Consider the following 16,625-nt stretch of genomic DNA (forward strand, 5'->3'; position numbering starts at 1 on the left):
CATCAGGTCAAATGCCCTGCGATATCAGATGATCGACCTGCACCTCCACTTCTATCCACTTCGGAAATGCCTAATATATTTGCTGAATAAGCTGAATGATGGACTATTCTATTACTTTACCAGCTTTTGTAATTATCCCACACCAGGTACCTGTACCTGTGTTTGAACTAGAGCTGCAACTAACAATCATTTGCATTATTGAAACACCTATCGCCACTTTCTAGAGCCCAGATTGATGTATTGAAATTGCATTTTTTTGTCTGACCAACAGTCCAAAGATATTCAGTTTACAAGGAAAGGAAGAAAATCCTCACATTAACTGACTAATCCCTTCAGCTATAGCTTCAACCGTGTCATAGGAAGTCTTAGAGTGTGATCCAATCCGCTTACTTCTGTACTTACACTTACTATTTTGAGTGCATAAGTGCGTTCACACTGGGAAGTACGGTAAAATGCAGTGCACTCAAAGACTCGGATGTTGTACTCAAAACGGTCAGATCGTTGAGTGTGGAACGCTGGACACTTTCCACACTCAACTGTCGCCATCTTGGCTACGTAGCGGAAGGGGCGGAGCCACGACCACTATTCAAACATACGTAGATAACAGAATAAAACAATACGTAAACATACCGGTGCATTTTCAGCCAACAGGAGGACACATCGTAGGCGTAGGCGATGACGTTGGAAACTTAATTTCCACTCTGCTTTAATTTTTTTTCCGAAGATATTTTGGCGGGTAGAGAGCCGCGGTCAAATGTTGCGATCGTCATTTCCGTTCAGTGCACCGCAGAGTATTCGATTTGAGACGACCCTACCCCGTTGAAATTTACGCACTACTCAAGTGAGCACAGAGTGCACAAAGTGCACTACATTGAAGTGTACTTCTGGAAGTACGTGGATTGGAACACACTCTTATAGTACGTGCACATGTAACACATAACGCAGTGTTGTGCTTTGGCTCCATGACTCTGCTCCCACCAGGGGAGTTCAGTTTCCGCCCTGTCCAGGATGAGACTGCGGAGGATCGAGCCATTAAGCCACAGTCAACTGTATGATCATAGCAAAGTATGATGAGTTTTACTCAAACGACTGAAATCCACTCAGTTTTGCAATATTTAATGTATCAGATAGCAGATAATAAATGTAGTGTCAGTTTGATGTTTAGCTCTTTGGCTTTCCTCAGAACAGATGTACTGCCAGGATTTGTTTATACCGTACTCTCACAGGTTTGATTTTCTACAACAGCCCATATGGGTTCATCATCATCGTCCATGTGTCCTGTCAAAACTCCTCCAGCAGCCGCTCGCTGTTACTCACTCTGAACACTCTGAAGGGTCATTACATATAATATCTAACGTTGCACAGTGAGAATGCTGAATGCTATTCACCAACTGTCGACATAATCTGATGACCTGAAACAGCATGAGCAGGTCAGGAGGACGAGCACGGAAGTGATATAGAGACAATTTTAGCTTTAGCAGCAGTTAACTTTAGTTCAGCTTTACTTTGCAGAATTTCAACAGAAAGTGAAAACTCAGGAGGAAAATAGCATTACACAAGTAAACCCTGCCAGGACTGAACATGTGGGAATTGTATGATCTGTGATATATTATTATTATTATACTGTTTATATGTTCTCTACCTTGTTCCTAAAATTAAGTTTGTGATGTATGTACACAATTCTTGATCATTTTAGGGCTGTCCTTGACCAAAGAAATTCTTGGTCGACTTTTGTTGACTAATCGATTTAATCAACAGATCTGTGAAACTGAGTTTCTCCACAAAGAAATCACAGAAAGCACCACTTTAAATCTTGTGTCTACCAGAGATGTGCTCATACGTTTCTTGGAAATAAGACATTCAGCATGAAAAAAGCATAAAAAAATGACTAATAGACTAAAGAAATCCTAGTCGACTAAGACCAAAACAACCAAATAGTTGACTTATCGAGAGAGGGGACAGCCCTAGATCATTTATTAGAAGAAGAGTTTTCTGGTAAGGGTGCTCCGATCATTATCAGCGGTCTCTATAAAAGCCAATCAGAAGAACTAATCAAATGACGCAAAACACGCAAGACGATTTCTCTACGCGCCGCTAAAATGGCTTCACATGAGTCGTGTCTTTATGAGAGAGACTGGAATATGTTGCACATGTTGCCTGCCAATAAACAAACAGTTAATTTTGATACTAAATATGCAATATTGTTAAGAATAATGAAATAAATCAATAACGCTACATGATAAACAGAAGGCTTCAAATAGACCCCGTGATCGGTGATCGGTATCGGCCGATGCTGCTTCCAGCAACTGATGATCGGCCCCAAAAATCCTGATCGGAGCATCTTATTTTCTGAAGGTTCAACGAGTACGGTGCAAAAGGCTTCCGACAATTTCAGACCTCAGCTATTAAACTGGAAAGATACAGAAATCTGACATACATAGATAGCAACATAACATCTAAAGCCATCTGTAGTATTATAACATGAGCAGAAATGTCATTCGATTATCGCCTTCACTGCCTCTCACAGGCCAAACACAAAGGCACGCACACAACACGATGTGCGACTTTGCCTAAAATAGGATCACAAATCAGTGATGAGTTACAGGCGGCCTGAGGCGGTTCTACTGACCAGTACTGATTGCACACATCCAGATTCACGCTACTGCAGCCAGTCAGAGGTGTGAACACAACAGCCCAAAGTCAACCCAGTGAGACCTGGACGTGCGTGCAGCTGGGGAAACACTGGCTAACCCAATTACGTCTGTGTCGGCTGCAGCTTTACACAAGAGGCTGATGTGCTGTATAAATCTCCTTAATATGAAACAGATCTTATCAGAGAACTGGTGAAGGTTACAACGCTCCCCCTCTCTATTTAAAAACCCCTCTGTAATACTTTCCGCCCTTGCCACTGGCTTTGTTACGCTTTAATTAAGTTTAGCGCTTTAGTGTTTAATACGAGGATTATTGTAGGAAACAGTTCAAAATAAATTTGACATTGGGTAATGGAAGTCTGTGCAACTTTGAGGATTCATGTCCAAGCTTTGTTTACATCAGTGATGCCTGTCTGAAGGGAAACAGACATAACAGGTCACTTTTCCTCTTTAAAATTATACATTTGCAAAAAATAACTTAACCTTCAGTGACCGAAAATATACAGCGTCTATTTATCTCTCCAAACACAGCTACCATGAACCATTCATTCTGCTAACAATGAGCACAGTAAACTGGTTTAGACTGTAGACTCAGAGTCTTCATTACCTATAGGAGGTAGACAAAATAATGTAAACACTTGATGAGTATAGACTTTACCTCAGCAGACACTTAATCATAAATGAAAAAGCTGTTATACCGGTGTGTCACAAAGGGGTCTGGTATCCAGCACTTTGATATGTGACTGTTCAAAGCAACATATGACAACAAACAAAGCTTCATAGATGCCAAATTATCTATGCACGAATTGCAGGAAAAATGGTAAAAGAAAAGACAAATAATTTTGTCTGGGAAATATTCACAACGTCTGCCAAACACAGACAAACTGCAACAACAGACATACTGCAAGAAGAGCACAGATTATCCGTGGGCCCAAGTCCATACTTGTCACATCATGTCGTTCCTTCTCTCTATCTTGACATCCTCTGCTGCTTACCATCAAAACAAAACCCAACTACTACACAGTAATATACATAAAAACATTATTCCACATTGCAGAGTGCCATTTATCCCGCTCCAAGGAGACAAAGAGCATGAAACTCACTCATCAACTTTCAAGTAAGAGGGGAAAAAAAGTACCAAAACTGTATCTGCGTGGCGGGAAAACACTTTCATTTAGGGACCGGCAGCACTCACCTTTTCGATTTTGTCCAGCCATTCCTTATTCTGGGCCAACTCGGCCATGAAGGCCTGGTGCTTCAGCCATTTCTTATGAAGCTTCTGGGTCTCGTCTCGGCTGCTGTCCCTCGCCATTAGCATCTTCTCACACACCCAGTCCCCTAGCTGGATGAGAGAGAAAGAGAGAGACAGTTGTCAATACTGGATGAGCATATTGTACTGTAAATATCTGTTAGTGTGAACTGATTCCTCATTTTAAACACTCTCACACACTAACAGGAGCTGAAATTGTGTCCAGTTCATAAGAGATACTGTTGGCTTGATTGCATAAGACACACACACACACCTAAACTACATTATCATAACACACATATGTGCATTTTCATTAGCTTCTGTTATATGTAAAAGCTGAATATAAACAGGATAGAGTTTACTGTAAACACAGCAGCAGCACATACAGTAGGGAAATACAAGGTCAAACACACAGACATGAATATTTGATGACGCACAGCAGGCACATGTAGGCTGACACACGTGTACCAACAAGCATGGCGGCGAGAATTCACATGTACCCACAACACAACGGATCCACAGCATCAACACACACCCACACAGTAAAAAGCCACTCTCCATCAAAGAGTCAAATCTGCACTGTTTGCACAGCCTGTGTCTGTGTGAGGCGAACACACGGTGAGAACACCTCACGCCTGCGCTGACAGCATCACCCAAATATTCAGGTCAGCATCAGCACCCTCGTCTCTCCGTTCTACATCCTCACACCTGCATGAAACACTTCCACCTGCACCTCCGACCCTCTCTCCCAACCCCGACTGGGAAGCAAATAACCCGTTTTACCGGCAGCGTTTAACGGGAACAGCCCATGGGATTGTGGCAGCTGCAGACAGCCGCTGGTATCCGCATCCTCGCCGGTGTGCCGTTCACACACACACATACAAAGACGCTCTTCACTGCAGAGCCAGATGGAGAGAGGGAGAACGAGGACAAGGAAGGGAAAGGAAAGAGAGAGCTGTAGAGAAAGAGAGGCGCCTTCTGGAGAGCTGAACGCGAGACGGCCACACAAAAGCTGTGCTGAGAGGAAAACGCCAAGCGGGAGGGTAAATAACAACAATACTGGCGGCTGAGGAGACAGACTGGAGACTTCAAACTGAGGCTGCGCTCCCCTTTCGCTCTCTCTGTCTCTCTCCTCGCTATGTTGATGAGGATTCGCTGTACGCTCAACCAGGAGAGACAGGAGGGGCGGGGGTGGATCAGTGACGAGTGAGAGGGCAAGAATGAGGAGGACTGAGAGAAGAAGAAGAAGAAGAAGAAGAATTAAAGAAGAAGAAAAAAATCATCCTCCCCAAAACAATAAAATGGCAGGCAGCCGAGGCAGTGCATGGGCGCCCCTCCCCTGCCTCACACCTTCAGCGAGTGGGCGAGTGAGCGGGCTGCCTGGCTGGCTGGAGGAGAGATGGGGTGGAGGAGGTGGAGAGGAGAGGGAGGAGCGAAAGACTGGGATTGGGATTTTGGGGTGAGGGGGGCAGGGGATGCAGGAGGCGCCTCCAGGCTCACCGGTCACGGCTAATGATGCTGAGCTGGAGGAGGAGGAGGAGGTGGAGGGGGGAGGTGGGCTTTAAATGGTGTCAAAGCAGGAGGATGGATGAGTGTGAAGGGAAAGCTGATTTTTTGGGGGAAATGAAACACGCCAGTCTCCGCTAACAGCCGAGCTCACGACTCCTCTACAGCTGCTTTTGTTTTATCCTTCCCCTCCCGCTCTACACACACACACCACCACCCCCCTCTACCATCCCTCTCTTCCTCTCTGCAGCAGTCCCAGCCAGTCGTACTCTCGTCTCCAGCTTGCCTGACTCTGCTGCAGTGGTAAAGCAGAGAGAAAAGAGAGAGAGAGAGAAACAGTAGAGGTTTGGACAGAGGAACAGAGGAAGAGGAGGGGTGATAGTGGGAAGAGAGAGACAGGTAGCAGAGGATTGCACGGAGTAGTGATTTATCCTGAATGATGTATTCGTAGTTTGATAGATTAACTGCTCCTCTTTCTTTAGAAGGACAGGAGTTGTATTTCTGTCCCGACACCTCTATCGCACACCATCAAACGCAGACAAGTGAGGACATGCCAGCTAACATGAGTAAACACGCCTCACACGTTCACACGCACATACATGCAGGAGGCAAACAGGAGTCAGGTCCCATGACTAGAGAGGTCACGGAGGGTCACGGCCTGATGCCCCCCTTGAGACTGTAAATGAATTGAACGAGGAAGAGGAGGTGGAGGTGGAGGAGGAGGAGAGAGGGAGTGTGTGTTGGGGGGGTGGGGCGGTACAGAATGAATGAGAATGAATGACGGAGGGGGAGGAGGAGATGGAGAAGTTTGTCTGACGTAGGAGGGGAAGAAAGGGACAGAGAAGAAGAGGGAGAGGAGGGTTCATAGCCTCATCATCACATCATCCACTTCACCATCTTCCTGTATTTGAACTGCTGCTCTCAGATTTTGTCGGACAAAATAATCTGAAGACGTCACATTGACATCTGGGAAATTATGATGGACATTTCTGACATTTTATTAGGGGTGAACGATTTAAAAAAAATACGTAATTATGATTATTTTCACTTTGATATTATAATTGCAATATGATCTGCAATATTAGAGGGAATGATTATTTTTACATCAGTATTCTCATTTTCATTGAAAAACATTTAAAAATGAATATGGTGTGATTTTTGCGGGGATCCAGGGGGGCAGGATGTCTCTGCAGCACCACAACATTTAATTTAAAGTGTTTGTATTTGTATTTTGTTTGTTTTGTGTATTTTGACACACATTTTGACTTTAACAAATATGTGATGTATTTACCTTTGATTTGAAAATTGCAGAAGGCCATTTTGCAATTTCGATAAAATTTCAAATAACTGTGCAGCCCTACATTTTAATCGACTAAACCTTTAATCAGTCAATCAAAAATAACCGATCAGTCAATATTGAAAAATAATAATTACTTCAAGAACTTCGAAAAAAAACCCAAATGTATTATTTTCCAATAAAGTAGAGCATTTTATAATTACATTTTGAATATACAGTATGACACAGACAGGATTTCAAGATGCACTGATTACTAATTTTCATATATGTTATACATACACTATATAAAGAAATACAAAATGTCATAATATGAGGAAAGCAAGTCCCCCCTTTGGTTACTAACTAATAAAAATCTCCATTCTTTTAACCCTCCTGTTGTCCTCGGGTCAAATTTGACACGTTTTCAAACTTCATTATATCATAAAATATGGATTTCTTTAATCTAATTGCTCCAAAATAACATAGATGGTTGCCTACTCAAAACAATATTCTGACTAAAAGTATACATATACCAGTCTGTGATAATACATCAACATTATGTTCCTCTGATAATAACTTTAGTCAAAATAATTCACAATATCTGCTTTTTTTTAACAAAAAAAATAGTTATAATTTCACGGAAATTAGGTTTATAACCTTAATTTCCCCCCAAAAAGTGTAAAACTTAAAAATTAGGAATGAAGTTGGCCAAAAAGGTGTAACAAAGACTTGGGTGATAGTTTATACTGTAAAAAGTCAAACCAGACCGAGTTAATTTTGACCCGGGAAGACAAAAGCTGCATGGTCGACGGGAAGACAACAGGAGGGTTAAAGCACTGGACCTCAGGGGAAGGTCTGGATTAAGACTAAAAACAAGTTAGGCACTCCTGCATGTCCTAAACATTTAGTTTAGTTTTTCTAGAACAGCTTACAGACCACTTCATCACAGTTTTTGAGCGTACAAATCATTGAATGAAGTGACCTGGTGATTCCAGGACAAATGCTAGTCCACTGCAGATATATATATATATAGTCAGAAAGAACGTTAGATAAACCTGAGAAAACACAGATTTGACTCTATATCCCAACAAGTGGGCTTAAGTTTGTTTGTCCTCAGCATACAATAACTCATCCAAGGCACCAATCCATAATATCTGACCTGACAGAAGAAAAGCACAAACAGGCTGAGAACTGGAGGGAATGCGTACAGAGGGACTTCTGCATGTGTTAACATCTATTATATAGAGACACAGTGTGTTTAGCAATGCAGCCTTTGGGCATACACCTGCTCTTTTCCTCAAACAGACCGGGAGGGTGAATCAGGGTAAGAAGCTACAGTGTGATCTCTAACTGAGTTCACCTCTTCAACATGGAGTTGTTCTGTAGATAAAGAGGAAGAGACAGCTTGAAAAGGGACTTTTAAGATTATATAAGGGGACAAAATATTTACTTTTTTCAATATTTTTACATTCCGGTTCACAACAACATAGCCACATATTATTATTGTTACAAAAATGATGTCCAATTACCAAGTTAATTGAGAGCCCATGTGACTGTACAAGTCTCAGTTTACTGCTGGTGTCATCGGCAAATAACTGAACTAAATACTAACATTAAATACATCATTTTAAACTATAAATAACCGCCTCGCGGTTGTAAGCCTTCGCCAACCAGTCAAGTCATCACTTCATCATTTTATCCTGTTAGACATTTGCGTGAAATTGTCAAATAATTAGAATATGAATTCTTGAGTTATGGCCTAAAATGTGTTTTGTGAGGTCACGGTGACCTTTGACCACCAAAATGGATTCAGCTTTGTATTGCGTGTTCTTTCTTGTATAACTTTATGTTTTTACTCTGTACTGTTTTGTTACCGTGCTTTCTTTGTCTTGAACTGCCAAGAGTCTAGAGATGCAAATTAACTTAAAGCTATAATCAGGTACGGTGCATCAAATGGAGACATTTATGTTTATCGTGTATGTATCCTTGGGTCCAAGGGGATGTTTGTGCAAATTTGAAGAAATTCCCTGGCGTTCGTGAGATATCGCTCACGAGAATGGGACGGACAGACGGGTCTCCTTATGGATCTGGCCACAGATTACGCCAGCGCGGAGGCATACAAATATATAAATACATAATAAAACCAATACAAAAAGAACAAACCTTTTAAAAATGTGGTTTGTTTGATATATGGTAATAAATAGCACTGATTTGCTCTGCTGTAATTTGAGCCTATTCTAACAGTAACGATGCTTTTTACGCTTTGTCTTCTTGTATTTCTGTAGAGTAAGGGAAGTATTTCTAAAAGAACAGCTCTATCTATGGAGTGTATTACAACAAGTGTAACTCTGGTTTACCTTGACTTTTAAAGTCAGTATATAAAAATAAGGTGACCCTTGTTAGTCCAACATAAACACTGATGAATTTATCTTATGGTCATCTTATTACCACTGGAATAGTTTGATTATTTGCAACACGTCTATCTACAGCTGATCTGATGATTTTGTCTTGAAGATGGAGTTGAATGGATATGACACGTCCATCAAACAAACTGACTTTTAAACCAATAACATACAACAATATTTTCTTGAATACCAATAGAGATTACTTTACAAACAAACCATGAGGCCTAAAGCTGAAGCAGCAGCTGCTCTGAAATCTACATTAAAAAAGACCAGACCAAAGAATATAAACTGTAGATGTGATCATTTTGTGTGCAACAAAAGTATCTGATCGTAAAAAGCTCAGTGTAAATGTTTTGGCGAGTGGATGGAAAGCAGCAGTGAAAAGCAGGAAGCACGAGGATGCAGCATGGACCAAACACAAGAACACGCCCTGGCAGCTGAGAGCTCAGGTTCCTACAGACTGACGCAGTGTCACTCGCCCTCTATCGGCCACACACACACGCACGCACGCACGCACGCACGCACGCACGCACGCACGCCCGCGCACAGTCGGGGGAAGACTCCTCATACATACTGTATTTCTACAGACACGCATACCACATATGGGCAGACAGATAGATGTATGGCTGACACACACACACACACACACACACACACACACACACACACCTATACATGCACACACACACAAGCACAGTGAGATACACTCTTCCTCCTCTGAATTAGTGATGAGGAGCTGTGCTGCTGAATTATTCAGTGGAGCCAAAGAGAGAAAGTTGCTGAAACTAAACAAGGTTTTGGCCCAGAGAGAAGCCGTGACTCTGCAGGGCGAGAGAGCAGAAACTGCAGGAGTGAGCAGAGGTGAGCCGTGTGCAGCACTACTGGACACGCATGAGGTGTGTGGAACCGAGTCACTGATAGCTTCCAACAAAAAGAGTTGGGATTAAACTGGTGATCCTAAAAATACTGAATGCTGACGTGTTTTTGTATGTCAGTAATACAGTATGTATGGTACTGGTGTCAAAGTGTATCTTAGAATATGAGGAGCACAACTGATTAACAAATGAAAGATATGAATACTCGTTGTTATGTATGTGCTGTCAGATTTACCGATCTAGACCATCATCTTATAACATCTTATAACAAATAATTACATCATGTGAGTCCATTGCAAACTATACAGAAGCTAGTTGGATCTTTTTCTTTTCTTTTTTGGCTTATATTCCCACGTTGCTTTAATGTTTTGAGTATGGTCATTGCCAGGAAATCTTAAAACACTGGCAAAAGTGATTTTGAATTACAAATTTCTCGTGCTGCCACAAGAGGCTGCCAAAATGTGAAGTTGGCTACGGTTACAAAAAGGAACTAGAGACCATATTGCGATGGGATCCCACCAGCCGTGACGCCAAATCCGATCAGTGGCGTAAAGTGTGTGTGGGGGGGCCAATGGCTCCTTCCACATTACCTACCCCCCTACTTCCGGCTCCCTTGCTTGGACCACGTCCATCTTCAAACTTTATTACTACATTTTGATTTGAACTACACAGATACACAAGTTTTGTGATGCAAAATAATAATAATAATTGTATTTGTATAGCACTTTTCAAGCTGGGAGTGCTTTCCATAGACAGCATAAAAAAACACATAAAAAGAAAAACTCAAGAAAAGCCAAATACAGCACACAATTAAAAGGCTTTACAAAAGAAATTTACAAATAAATCATCCAAAAGGCGAAAAGGCGATTCTGTAAAAATGTGTCTTAAGACAGGATTTAAAAGCAGAAACAGTGTCAGCAGATCAAATACTAACTGGAAGACCGTTCCAAAGCTGATCACCCTTTGACCTTAACCTGGACTCTGGAACAGCTAGCAGGTCTAACCCAGCAGATGATTTTTGCTAATTTAATGGTCTGCCTTCGAAGAACGAGAAAGTGTCATGACTGCATCTTGCACGGTTGTGACACTATTGTGGTGACAAAATCTGTCCACAGACAGACAGAAATGTAAACACCTGGAAAAGCAGTGAAAACCTCCTCTATGGTAGTTCCCGCTCCATGACCACATTCTGCCATGATGACTCACACACACACACACACACACACACACACACACACACACACACACACACACACACACACACACATACAGACTCACAACGTGAAAACAAAACCAGCATCACTGTCGCTACTGGTAACAAAGAGATGATCATCCTCTTATTTTCCCACCGTGAAAATGCTCTTGAACAGATTTAATACACTTCCGCGCCAGTGAGTCTGTTGGCCTCCTACCTCATGACAGTCCTGAAGAAACCTCTGAAGTTCCCACTGGTCGTTCAGCTTTTCCAGCCACTGCTGGGCCTGCTCTCTGTTCTGGTTTCCCCTGAAAGAGTGAGGGACACGGCATTTCAAGTTACAATTACTAAAAATGAACAAAACTATAACATATCTAGGCGTGTGTGTATCTATCTTTGTTTATCTATACACTTTCTACCCATCTAAACTCATTGTCTGATCCCAACATAGAAGCATTTTAAAAGCTCGGTGATGGAGGACTGATACTTGTATTTGTAGATAACAGCAAAGTAGACCAGCTATCATTTGTACCTGTATCAAAAAGCTCCTTAATTAACGTAATAATTGTGCGATTGTTTATGACAGAACCAGAATGCAACACTTTAAAATAATTATGATGCACTGTGCTCGTCCCCATGGGAGAAGAATAAATGTCCAATGAGTTAATTCATGTAAATTAAATCTAAAAACCATATGGTTCTTCACATTGCTATTGTTGGACACACAAAAAAACCCAACCCCCAAACACACACACACACATACACACACACACACACACACACACACACACACACAAACACACACACACTAGCACCACCTCAGCTATCACACAGATTTCATGGCCAGGTGTCCGTTGCGGACTAAACAGGCCGAGCTCTATTTTCTGTGCTTTGTCTCATTTATGCTCGGGGCTCCCTCTCCTTCGAATTCTTCAGCTGCTATTATTCTTTTTATTATCGTTGTATTGTGTCCACACAGCTGCTAACTTCTTTGTGCTTTAAAACCAGCTCAAGTGTGTTGAGCTGCAGTTGGTACTTATATTGAACAGATAGCCGTAAGTAACATGTTGACGGCAAGAAACCTGAAACTTTTGGAAGAATTTAATCTTAAACGGAGATATCCAACATTTAATAAAGGAAAATAAAACTACTGAGGGGGTTTACAAGCTAACAACTACATAAAGATTGGATGTAAAGGGGCTCATTGATACAGCATGAAAACAGTGCAAGATAATCATTAACTGTAAACAAAATGCTTTTCTCTGTAATGCTCAAGCTGTATTTTCTTTTTTGTTATTTAATTGTGTTTTAACTTAATCTTCCATTATTGCAAAGCATACATTCTTTATGTCATAATCTCTATGATAAATGCTCACATTCAGTGAACGTCCTGTATAAGAAAGTCACAAAGCAGGAGGAAAACTGAATTGTAAATGTGAGGATTCAACGAATTGAAGCTTTTTTTGATAGATTTCAATGCTTCAAAACTGATGATATATTAAAGGTCCCGTATCGTGCTAATATTCAGGTTCATACTTGTATTTTGTGTTTCTACTAGAACATGTTTACATGCTGTAATGTTAAAAAAAAACTTTATTTTCCTCATACTGTCTGCCTGAATATACCTGTATTCACCCTCTGTCTGAAACGCTCCGTTTTAGTGCATTTCAACAGAATTGGGTTGCATGGCAACAGTTTGGGTCCATGTTTCCTTCCTGTCAGTTGATGACATTCACATACACTGCAACCAGGAAGTAAACTGGGACACATTTAGAAAGTTTAAGTTTAAAACCGTGTAATGGTCTAAATATTGTATATTTGTGACATCACAAATGGACAGAAATCCTAACGGCTTGTTTCAAACGCACAATTTCTGCATACGGGGCTGTGTGTATTTCTCCGTATATTGAGCGCTTCGATACTTTCACAGTATTTATCAAGCACTTAAACCTGCTTTATAATATAAAGACATGAAAATCTTACATTTTACAATATGGGACCTTTAAACACTGACAGATATTGTCTTCTGCTTCAGAGCTCTGGCCTCAAATTAATCTAAACTTAAATCCAAATATTACTCTTCATGCTTTTATGTTTCTGTTTGTATGCGGTACCTGTTGGCGAGGGTGTCGATGCGCTCCTTGATGCGGTCAGAGTAGATGTTACTCTGGCTGATCAGACTCTCTCCGGCCTCGATCACAGCTTTGATCCTGTGCAGGTTCAGCTCCATAGTGGTGGTGAAGTCCTTGTGTTTCTTTATGGCGGCTTCCACGGTTTCCACCGTGGTGGGCAGCTCCACATGAGCGAGGGCCGACTCCTAGAAGATGAAGATGGGGACAGTGAGGTGATTAAAGTGAAGATTAATAAAAAGAAAAGTAAAGAGCTGAACGATATCAGAAGAGCACGGAATAAATAACAATGATTCTTGAAATTTAGACCTGACGTTGACTTATTTATACAAAATTACAACTAAACTATAGAACAAAAATCAACCAATCTTACACGGTATATGATGATCAACATATTCCTGATTGCAAAAAGAAGAAAAAAAATAAATGAAATTCGCAATTTAAAAAAATGACAAAAAGACAATAATAACCACGAGATGATAAGATAAACAACATTAACACTAACTGCCTTTCTTTGTCTTATATGATAGTAAACTGAATACCTTTATTTTTCGGAATGTTAGTCGGACAAAATTAATAATTTGTCATTTAATAGACTGAATGATGAATCAATTAGTCTATTAAATGACTGTTTTGCATTTTCCCTTTTATGAGACGGTAGCAGCATTAATCCTAAAACCTAATTTTGTTCTATTAATCACTAAAGATCAGAAAATGTTTGGAACAAAACCACTCAAACAAACCATAATACCACATTATAAATGTACTATATGGCCTCTGGACACAGAGGAAATAAATGAGGCAGAAACAACAGGGAGAGGCAGACGGAGATCTGCGGCCTGGAACCTCTTTGATACTTATTGAAGAAGAAATGCTGCTCTCTCTAAATCAACCCCCCGGGCTAATAAGGAGAGCTGGTCCCTGGTAAAGATCTTTTATCAAACCAAAAGGGACGTTAAGGCCAGCACACAGGCTTACACACACAGACACACACACAATCAAACACACACACATGTGAGTCAAGGGCAGCTCTGCCTGTGACATTTCAGATTAGAAAAAACTAGAGATGTCCGATATCAGTTTTTTCTTCCCGATACAGATTCTTATCGGCCGATACAGAGTACCGATCTGATACCAGCGTGTTAAAAACAAAACAATATATATCATTATTACTATACTAAGCCTACAGTATATGGATGTGATATGATTGCTATCATTGTTATATGGCCTGTCTCAGGTTAAAACCCTTTGTAAAACATGAACAAATACATACAGAGAATGGATGCAGTAGAATTTTTTTTTATTATCTAGTTTAACAGATTTTCCAGTGTAAAATATGCCGGCTCTGGCTAACGCTACACTCTGGCACATACCCGATCGGTACTGTGCATGTGCAACTATCAACAGAGATAAGAAAGAAGTGAAAGGCAAACTAGTTAGCTACTTCCATCATCACTTTCGGACGCAGGGATCAATTTTTCCGGAGCTGATGATGGAAGTAGATGGAAGTAATAACAAATGAGCCACGTCGCTTCTTTCCCATCTCTGTTGGGAGCTGCACATCCGCAGTACCGACATCCAGCGACCATGAATGTCTGCACCATATTTCAGGGCAATCCATCCAAAAGTTATATGAGATATTACATTTTGAACCATCCTAAAGCCTCCAAGATAGCGGAAAGAGCTAAAAACAGCTGTCCTGAGACGCTCCTCTTTAACTCCGACCACCTGCTCAGTCTTTGTTTGTCTCACCTGGTTGTTGAGGAAGGACTCGGCCTGTTTGACATCTCGCAGGAACAGATGGAAGATGTGAGCCTGGACCAGAACTTCTCTCCTGCTCTCCCACATCTCCAGCAGTTTGTTCCAGCCGACATCGAGCTTCTGGAGCCACTGCTGCAGGGCGGCCTGAGGGAGGGGAGCCTCCTCGGACTCCAGCAGCTCGTTCATGGCCTGCAGGCGCTCGTAGTCTTCTTCATACCTGCACAGAAAAAACGACAGCAACCCGTTAAATTATTCTCTGAACACCTGATGTGTTCTAAAGACCTTTAAGGAAGAAATGTTAAAAACAAGAATAAGCCTTTGGTTGTCCTCAGTAACCCACCGTCCGATCTCCTCTTTCAGGGCAGCGTGTTTGTTGATGAGTTTCTCCGCCTCTTCCAGGTCGTTGGGCAGCTGGTCTGAGGCGGCGGACGTCTGCGTCTGAACCAACCAGGTGAGGAAAGAGTCCAGGTCCTGACAGTCGGAGAGAGGGACATGATTTAATCAATTGACTGACAAATCTGTTGAAAATACACATTATCACCATTCATAGGGTTTTCTGTGTGGGACAACGTCTTCCTTCTTGCAAGGTGAAACTATCAAGCGGGTTGTTTCCAGATTACCAGCTGTGTCAAGATGCTACTGCTTAGCTTGCAGCAGATTCAGGTTTTTAGCTGTGACCAGCAGCTCTGAAGCTCACTCTGTCACTCTGTCAGTCGGTCGGTCCACAAAAATGTCCCAACCTTTTGGCGGACACAGTTTTCACCCCTAGGAAGCTGAACTTTGGCATGGAGGTCAAGTGTGTGGGTGTGAAGGTGTACGTTTGTGTTCATGGCAATATTGGAAAGGAGATGTGGCAGTGAGAAGGGCCTATAGCAAAAAGACGCATAACTTCTAAACAGATTCACCTACCATGGCCAAACTTATGAACCATTAGTCATAGACTCTTGCCAGCTGGTCAAGTGTTTGTGTGTCAATGCATGCACGCTTATGTGTTCGTAGCTATTGCAAATTCACGCTTTTTTTCTAGTCAAATTTACTTCCTAGGACAACCACTGTCTCCACCACTATTTTCTAAATGTCTGTTGTTATGGAAACTAGAAACCCAGCCTCCCATACATTTTCATTTGTTGGCTGATAGAACTGTGATTGGCGTCTCTTGCACTTCTTCTGGGAAGTTGAACCTTTCTCAGCCTTTAAAGAGGCAGCGAAGGTTTCCATTGCTCAACAGTACAGAATTACCAGACTATTATGTGTCTGCATGAGTTGCTGATCAATACCAGTGATGAAATTATTACTGGAACAAGTGCTGAGGATGATTTTGGATGGAGTGGAGTGGAGTAAGATGCCGAGTCCGTCTCTACTCAGAATGATCAGAGTGATGGATTTCCTTCTATCTCTGTGTACCTGTATGAAGCTCTGCAGCCTGCTAGCCACCATCAGCGAGTCCTCACAGCCCTGCAGGGTGCGTTTCAGCTCCTCCCACTCCAAACTGATGCCATCAAACGGCACGAGAACCTCCATGGCCCGACCTGGGTGGGCGGTGGCCATATGCTCAGCCTCTTCCTACATCACCAAACA

At 41.7% G+C, this 16,625-nt stretch overlaps 1 protein-coding gene across 6 annotated transcripts in view; it reads right to left on the reverse strand.

Annotated features, from left to right (window-relative positions):
* The window catches only part of sptbn4b (spectrin, beta, non-erythrocytic 4b), a 96,467-nt gene that overhangs the window by 39,591 nt on the left and 40,251 nt on the right, over positions 1–16,625 (reverse strand). For 5 of the 6 annotated variants that reach the window (XM_074641141.1, XM_074641140.1, XM_074641139.1 and 2 more), the window contains 6 exons: positions 16,452–16,610; positions 15,388–15,518; positions 15,039–15,264; positions 13,272–13,474; positions 11,375–11,465; positions 3,847–3,993 (listed from right to left, as the gene is read on the reverse strand). In XM_074641141.1, the coding sequence (XP_074497242.1) occupies positions 3,847–3,993; positions 11,375–11,465; positions 13,272–13,474; positions 15,039–15,264; positions 15,388–15,518; positions 16,452–16,610 (957 nt within the window). Of the gene's footprint in view, positions 1–3,846; positions 3,994–4,683; positions 5,305–11,374; positions 11,466–13,271; positions 13,475–15,038; positions 15,265–15,387; positions 15,519–16,451; positions 16,611–16,625 lie in introns of those variants that run through there. The other variant, XM_074641144.1, reaches the window with a different exon arrangement.

The sequence above is a fragment of the Sebastes fasciatus genome, chromosome 7 (genome assembly GCF_043250625.1).
Source record: "Sebastes fasciatus isolate fSebFas1 chromosome 7, fSebFas1.pri, whole genome shotgun sequence".
NCBI lineage: Eukaryota > Metazoa > Chordata > Actinopteri > Perciformes > Sebastidae > Sebastes > Sebastes fasciatus.